General features: G+C 42.7%; 1 protein-coding gene across 2 annotated transcripts in view; it reads right to left on the bottom strand.

Moving 5' to 3' along the window:
• Positions 1–735: 735 nt before the first annotated feature.
• CCDC25 (coiled-coil domain containing 25) overlaps positions 736–8,888 on the bottom strand; it is a 42,962-nt gene continuing 34,809 nt past the window's right edge. For both annotated transcript variants that reach the window (XM_040626475.1, XM_040626476.1), the window contains one exon: positions 736–3,988. In XM_040626475.1, coding sequence (XP_040482409.1) covers positions 3,959–3,988 — 30 coding nt within the window. In that variant the 3' untranslated portion in view covers positions 736–3,958. The remainder of the gene's footprint in view (positions 3,989–8,888) is intronic.

Here is an 8,888-nt window from a genome sequence, read left to right as displayed (position 1 = left end):
CTCAAAAATGTCTTCTAATAATCAGTGAAGGATTCAAATATGCTTTCGCAGCTGGGAGAAACACTTGAGTTTTTCCCTGGCTCCCTCTACCCCAAGACTCCCCCCTGCAAACGTAGTTACAGAATAAGCACCACCACAGAAGGGGTGAGTCTGTGAATAACCGGCTCCAAAGCCCCTACGTTCATCAAGGACACCATTCCAGGGCACCTGGGTGGCGCAGTTGGTTAAACTTCTCACTTCAGTTCAGGTTATGATCTCAGGGTCCTGGGAGAAAGCCCGCGTGGGGCTCCCTACTCAGTGAGGAGTCTGCTTCTCCTTCTGCCCTCCTCCACTTGTGCTCTAATAAATAAAACCTTAAAAAAAAAAAAAAAGGATACCATTCCAGCAAGTCTTCAGAAGTGTAGCCTCATCCTGGTCAAAATCTCAGGGGACCCCCAAGAATTCTGGAAGTTGGGGTATCAAGTTGTAAACTTCAAATCCCAGTGCTCAAACATCTTGGCCCAGGAGCTCCAGGCTTTTTGCTTCTCTTCCTGGAATTCTTGGGCAATCTTTCCTTCACCCTAATTTGCTCTTTTCCTCCTGCTAAGGAGCAAAACTGATGGTTTGAAGGGCATCATTGCAGGCAGCCATGAACCTCCTCCTTCCTACTCACCTAAAAGAGGGTTGCACATCCCATCAGGGAGACAGAGGCTTGGGGAAGCAAAGTGAGAAGTAAAATCCCACACACACACTTGATTCTACTCAAACTATAAGCTTTTATTGTATTTTACATATCATTCATCCAGGATGTGATGCATGTTTGTCAAACGACATAGTGCGCATAGAGCCTCCCGCCCCGTGCTGGGCCCCGGCGAGCAGAGAAGAGCTCTAAGTGAAGCTGGAATGGGAGCCTTCCTGGGCGCTGGCAGACACCTCATTTCTGAGCTGTCACACTTACTGGATGGAGTTAGATGGGTTGAGACTGACATTTAGCTTGGAATTTGTTTCTAATGTTACCCTTCTGATTATAGGACAGTTTGTTTTATAGTCTACTTTAAAATCAAAAGGTTGCCCACTCACTTTACCGTCATTTTGAGTATGGGATTTGTTATTCATAATGCAGTATTTGAAATCAAACAGAGAAAAAGCAGGTTGCGAAATCACAGCTCAAGAAAAACTGGAAAGGTGTTCTGTTTCTCTGTCCTGCGCGGTTTTTCCCAGAACCCGTTCTAGCCCAGAGAACAAGGGCTTCGCCTCTCAGATGCAAAGGTGGCGGGAGAGCTGGTCCTGAGCTGGAGGCTACAGCTGAATTCTTTCTCCTCCCGCTCTGTGTACACCTGACACCTTCCTTCCTGAGTGGGGAAACCATTGGCACTGAACAGTTAAAAGGCTTGCCAAAAGCCATGCTTTCAGAAAGAGTTAAAAATAAAACAACAAAATAAACAACAGCTACTGACAGGGTTCAACTAAAGCTTGCTGTCTGTTCTGCTAACGTCCACACCTTCCAGACTTCGGTAAGCTTCCCAACTTGCGTTCCAGCACCAGCGCTCTGATGGAGCTCCCTTGCCCAAAGATCGTGACCCTGGATCAAAAAGGCCGGTAAGAAATGAATTCTAAAGCTGTAGGAATACACGAGCCAAGTTTATGAAGCAAATTAAATGATAATGTGGACCTCGGCGGCATGCAGATTGGAGCAGGGAGATGAGACACAATTAAAAAGACACCCCCTCAGGATGCACGGATTTGATCACAGGCACAGCTCATAAAAATAACAATTTGCAGTTTTCCTATAGGAAGTTTAGGAAACACGTCACTAGCAAGAAATGAGATGGCTTCAGTGCCAACAGTGTGACCTGTGGCACTGAACCAACGTCCTCAAGAGAAACGGTCTTTGTTTTTTCTGGGACCACGGGTGCTGGGGAAAAGACTGCCCCCACACAGAGGCAGGGGAAGTCAGCACAGAGCAGCTCGAGAAGTTCGAGAGCTAGGAATTCAACTCGGACAATTCAGAGGAGAGGCTTTGACACTTTAAACCAGTGTGAGGCGAGAATTAGGGCAGGACCCCAGGATCTCTCACACTACACTAAAAATAGACGTCTGCTTTAAAAGCTAACTCTACCTGCCGTGATGGGGGGCACAGAGAGGAGTCCTTCAGAAGCAGTGGCAGGCTGAGGTGACGCAGGTGAGGCCAGAGGCAAGCTCTCCCTGTTCTAGATGTTGGCCGCAGCGTCAAGGAAGTGCCTGTGGTGCCCAGCAGAAGCCCTGCTAGCTTCCACTCAATCCACAGAGGGCGTGGGAAAGGTCATCCCCTTCGGCCCTGCGGTCATCCGGGGGAGAGACGCTCGTGGCGGCGAGGGAGGAAAAGGAGCTGCCCTCTCGAAGCTGCCACACTGAGCCTCGGATGGACGGGGTTTTTTATGGCCAGATCACCCTAAAACCAGCGTGGGGATCGGGATAACGAGCAAATTCTAAGAGTTCATATGTTAATGTCCTTCCAAAGAAAAAAATGATTCTTTATTTTTACATTTCTAAAATCACAGAACTCCAGGCTGAATGTTATCAGACAGACACACACACACACACATGCACATACACACACAAAGTCACTAATGTCTGGAGTCATCTCCCATACCCCCTCTCAAAATTTGGCCGAGTTATGCGTCAGGGAAATTTGCCAGTTCAGGACTTGGGATAAACAGAAACACTGAAGTCGGTTAGGTCTTACCCACAGTTCCAAAGTGCTCTGACAGGTAGAGTATTTGTTGGAGGAGGATTAACTTTTGCTGGGTTAGAAGACAGCTAAGAAGAAAAACATTGCACGGAGAGTGCTGGGTGTGGTTAAAATGTGAATCTGTGCGCCTCCTGACCTGCGGCTTTGTTCTCTCTCCTTTTCACTGTTTTGTCTGTCTCTTCCTACGGGGACTGCAACAAAAACATACCTTCTACGCAGAATCCCACTGGAGAGGAGGTGGCTCAGATGAGTAGTCCTGTTACATATTAAGTTACTGGGCCTACAACTGAGAAATCTGAACTCTGGGGATACGACTCAAAGTAAATATTATTTCAAGGTAAATAAATTACTTGGCTGGCTCGTGAAATGCTTCGTTCTCTCTAAAATCATAACCCCAACACGGGACTTTTTGCTTTCCACTGCATCCCAAGACAAAAATCAGGTAACCTGACTTCCTCAAAATGACTCAGATCATGCCTTCCTATTTCTCCCCTCAGTGCTGAGGCAGTTGTCACGCACGTGGCTTGGGTTACTCGGTGCTCAGGTAAACGCTGCCACGTGCCCGAGCTTGCTTAACACGGACTACTTCTCTAAGCATGATGGTAACCAGCGGGGAGGCCCTCGCTCAGAGAAAAGATGCGGGAGGTAGAAGCCAGGACAAGGGCAGAGCGGAGGACAACGCTGCTAACAGACTCACGCGACACAATGGGACGCAATACTGAAGCCGGCAATCTTCTGAAAATATCACTATCACCACCAAAACCCATAAGCTGTTTTGTTCTAGTCAGGAAATCGGGGCCGAGGGCAACGTTTGCATATATTGCTCATGGATACATTCTTCTTAACAGAAGTGAAGCTATTTTAAGAATATGAAAAACCTTTTCAAGACATCTGTTTTCAGGGACAGACCACAGTAACAAATACTTTTCAGAGCTGATTCGTTCTAAAGTCTATCCCAAGAACAAGGGCAGCCAACTTTCATGAGGTACCAAGACATGTTTCAGCAAAAATATTTTCACTTTCCTAAAGTTATATGCTGTTTTTCAAGTCCAAATATATTATAAATATCTGATCCTTTTCCGTCGGCAAAAAAGGGAACACTTTTTTTTTTTAGACTCCAACGTTGGTAATATTTGTGTAGAATGAAGGTAGAATTTTAGTTGTTTTTTTATAACTCCGAACACAGATGAAATCAAACCGTCTGCAACTGTCCCAAAATTCACATCTTTCAAAGGTCCTTTCCTCCATTCACATGAATTCATCTGAATCATTGCCGTCCTGTGGCAAACAAAAAAGTGAAACTGTAAAAGCCTTCAAAGTGAATACTCAAATTTTAAAAATGTACACAATTAGTCTTCAGTAACGAGCTTCCTGATGCATAACTGCAAAGTTCAGAGAGTAAAAAGTAACATCGTTAAACTCACTCACCACTTCTCTATCTTAAAGTAGGAGTTGGTTAGACTAGCTGGGTTTCTACGGTGTCATTACATGGCCTGAATTACACAGCAACAAGTGACCGACGGTTTCCAAATTACGAAGTAAAAGCCCACCTGACCTAGGATAGGACGAAACAAATGTGACGAAAACAACATGTAACTGTTCCAACAAATATACCAAAATATGAATCCAAACAGATCCTGCTTCATCTCCTACGCCAATGATGCTGCCAACAGGCAAACACATTTTTGACCTAGATTCCATTATTTTGAGCCTCAAGGTTGCCACAAGATGGATTTTTTTTTTTAATAGGAAAAGTGATTAGGAAGCCATAGGCTAGGCACCAAGGTAGGTTTTTGATTAAAAAATCTCACATGATGGTATATATGGTGGAAAGGCCCTGATTTTATTGTGTGGCTTACAGACACGTCCTAAAGACCAAGGACAAAAGTAGAGCCCCAGACTCCTTTTTGAGCTATTGTGCACCCTGGGAAAACTGCCCTGGATGCCAACATTCACTAAGTGTCCAAGTTTGGGACATTTGCTTGAAAATGTCACAATCTGAACATATCACTTGCTGCAGCTTCTCTTTCCCATGGCCTGACACCTGAGCTGTGAGAGAAGGGGAGAGGGCTCAGGCTTCCAGGTATATATGCCCTGCTCCTCCTTAATAGCTCCTCTTAAAGATGGGCAAGGAAACAGGAGATACAGGTGGGAACCGCTGGTTTCTGAGGTCTGCTCTGATCTCTGGTTTCATTCAGTAGTTCTCTCCGTGCTTCTCATCAATGAGCACAACGAACCAAGGCCACGGTAACAATGCCTTAGAGAACTGTACGAAGAGCAAACTCATGTTGGTATTTTATGCACCAGCCGGCCGGACCTGTGACTCCCTTAGAGTCCCATGCTGAAATCACAGCATCAGAGATATTCGAAGAGTCACCATCTATCTTGGAAGGTCAGTATTAGATCCTGAACACTGAGGTGGAAAAGTGCTCTTCTAAGATAATTTGGGCTGGTGACAATGAAAGTGTGTCACTCCAGATAAAGGCTGTGAGTCAGATTTGCAGAGTGTCTGTCCTATGTCTGTGGAGCTGTATCTGGGGATTACAGTAACTTTTAAATATACATCTGAGATTTAAGACTCTATTTGGACAATTTAATTTTTTTAGAGAGAATGAGGGACAGAGTGTGCAAGTGGGGTGGGGGGTGGGGAGGGGCAGGGGGAGAGGGGGAGAGAGAATCCCAGGCAGGCTCCAGTGAAGAGCCCGAAACGTGGTGTTTGACCCTACCACCCTGAGATCACGACCTGAGCCAAAATAAGGAGTCAGACGCTCGAACGACTGAGCCACCCAGGCGCCCCGATTTGGCCAATTTTTATATTTAAGATTCCCTTTACTTTAAGGGTCAATATGTTTTTCAATATAGCAAAATGGGTTTGTCATCCAGCTATAAAATGATAAGCAAATAAAATCTAATTGAAAGGAACTGTTTACTGATACCAAATTTAAAAGATTAGGAAGAAATTACAGATTAAAGAGAATATTCTAAATAGGAGAGCAAGAGCTCAAAATTAAAACCAACTTCAGAGTGGAAGACTAATATTTTTCCTGATGAATTTATATAAGCCACATGAAAACTCAAGCCCTATCTTATATAAACACAAAGCTTTAACTGAAGATCAGCTGATCGCGCCGCCAAACTGGATCACAAAAGATCTGCATCCCCTTAAGAGAAGAGGGTTACAAGGAGAATGAAAGCCTATTCTTTGGCAGTATGGGGGAAGCTGTTAAGAGTCCTTCTAGTGCAAAAGAGAGCAGAAGCACCCAGTGCAAAACTTCCCTGGAAACGTGAATCTGATTGAAACCTGGAGCTCAGGGACAGGAGAGCAAACAACAGACAGAGAGGGGACGGCAGAAGAGTTAGGAGTCCCTTGGTCTATAAATCTGACTTGCTAGTCCTGGGGCTTTTAACATCTGTCACTCTTCAGATCACGTCTGTATGTTTATGTATATTTGTGTGTGTGTGTGTGTGTGTGTGTGTGTGTGTGTGTAATTCCAGAACAGCATCCAAAATTTAGTAATCCACAATGATGGAAATGAAAATGCCTAAGATTAACATAAAACAAGTGCCAGATTTCTGCTGGAAAGTATCCTCTAAATCACAGAAAGTTTTGATAAGCAACAATAACCACAACAAAGACATTAGACTGAGGGTATGTTAAAGACTTCTGTTTAACTGTTAAGCTGTTTTAAAAGTTCCAAGAAATCTAAGAGTAGTTTCCAGAAGGGATTAAATACATCTCATCATCATTAATACTGAAACATTGTGGGAAAAGAGCAATTAAGGACTGTATCGATAAGAAATAACAATGACCTCAACTTTCACATACATGCCCTTGTTTAAATTCTAGCCCAGACCCAGGAAGTAATTAGGTCTTCCTTCCACTGCGATGAGTACTCCCTCAGAAAGGTTAAGTAACTTTATCAGGCTTATCCACTTAGTCAATGACAGCTTAGGGCTCTAACCTTCAAATTCAAGGCTGTATTTAATTACATAATGCTACTCTTGAATTTTTCAGAAATAAATTACAAAGCTCCATCTCTGACTCACACAGGAGCCTCATAAATTTCGTTCTTCACGGAGACAGGAATAAGAATATTGTTCTTACTCATTTTTAGAAGGACATTGATATAGGTACAAGGTGTAAAATCCTACTGAAAACCCCAACTGATGAACTAAATACGGGGTCTGATTAGATGACCTTTAAAGGATCTTAAATTCTGTTAATTATTTCTAAGCAGTGGTGTGTAATATTATTTTCTGTGATGGTGGACATGTCCTATTTCTGCGCTGTCCAATATGGTGACCACTAGCCACATGTGGCTAGTATGACCAAGAAACCGAGTTTTTTAAAGTACACTTTAATTAAATTTAAATGGTCACATGTAACTAGTGCCTAGTATCCTGAACACTGCGATCTCAAGCATACATAGCTGACCCCTGAACAATGCGGGTTTGAACCACACAGGTCTACTTCTACACAGACCTTTTTCGATAAATACAGTTCGGGACTGTAAAAGTGTTGTCTTCTCCTTGACTTTATGGTCTTTTCTCTAGCTTACTTTATTGTGTGAATATGGTTACATAATACATACGACATACAAAAAAATATGTGTTTATGCTACGGGTAAGGCTTCTGGTCAACAGTAGGCTACCGGCAGTTAAGTTCTGGAGGAGTCAAAAGTTATATGCAGATTTTCAACTGTGTAGGGGGATTGGTGCCCCTTATTGTTCAAGGGTCAACTGTATTTGTAAACTATACTACAAAACATGTAACATAGCAAATATATGTACCCAGTTTCGATTTTCTACAGTCTGTTAAGTAAAAGCTAAATTAAGCTATTTCCAGCCACTTCAAAATAAATTTTGGGAAGACAGTATTCATGGACAGTAAGTCCCTGCACAGTTCCAATAAAATGACTGGATGCTGATACTCAGAAGATTCTTTCAGGACTATAATCTGGATCTCCATTTCTCTTTATCCGAGGTCCTGAGGAACATGAAATCAACCAGTGTTGTCACTTAGACTGCAGGTAGGATCTTGGGGTTAATACTTCCATTTAGTTTTTTAACTGAAGGTGAGAATTTTGTTTTCAGTTGTAATACAGAATCTACAGTCACAGTAATGTACAGTATTAATAAGGGCCCTTCTGCATGCTGCCATGAGGAAAGAGGGAAATAACAGGAAAGTTCCATAACAGACCTGCACTTCACGATAGAGTCCAACGATCTCTTTCCGTGAGGTGACCTACTTAAAAACACACGAGAGAGTCCCCAAGGAAAGACGGGCAATGCCTAACAGAATGCGCTTGAGTATACAACGGTTGTCAAGTCAGGTCAGGTCATCAGCAACATGTGAATCAGTATTGGCTAGTCACTTGATTATTAAAAACCCTTAATTATTTTAAGGCATGACATTAAAGCAAATAACTTGAACATACCTGATTTGAAGACATATTCTCAACTTTCATTAGTGATGAATAGCTCCTAGAAGAAAAAACACATTTAAAATAAGGTATCCATTTTATCCCTTTTTGTTGTCTGATTGTGGTTGCAAGGATCGGCAAAGAAGAAGTCAAAATGTCTCTCTTCGCAGATGACATGATACTCTATACGGAAAACCCAAAAGAAGCTGGAATTAACTTAACCAGAGACGTAAAGGACCTATATTCTAGAAACTATAAATCACTCTTGAAAGATATTGAGGAAGACATAAAAAGATGGAAAGATATTCCATGCTCATGGATCGGAAGAATTAACATAGTTAAAATGTTCATGCTACCCAGAGCTATCTACACTTTCAATGCTATCCCGATCAAAATACCAAGGACATTTTTCAAAGAACTGGAACAAATAGTCCTTAAATTTGTATGGAAACAGAAAAGGCCCCGAATCGCCAAGGAACTGTTGAAAAGGAAAAACAAAGCTGGGGGCATCACAATGCCAGATTTCGAGCTGTACTACAAAGCTGGGATCACAAAGACAGCATGGTACTGGCACAAAAACAGACACATAGACCAATGGAACAGAATAGAGAACCCAGAAATGGACCCTCAGCTCTTTGGGCAACTAATATTTGATAAAGCAGGAAAAAACATCCGGTGGAAAAAAGACAGTCTCTTCAATAAATGGTGCTGGGAAAATTGGACAGCTACATGCAAAAGAATGAAACTTGACCACT

This window comes from Ursus maritimus, unplaced genomic scaffold (assembly GCF_017311325.1).
Source record: "Ursus maritimus isolate PB19 unplaced genomic scaffold, ASM1731132v1 scaffold_11, whole genome shotgun sequence".
Classification (NCBI taxonomy): domain Eukaryota; kingdom Metazoa; phylum Chordata; class Mammalia; order Carnivora; family Ursidae; genus Ursus; species Ursus maritimus.
This window is presented reverse-complemented; position numbering and strand designations above follow the sequence as displayed.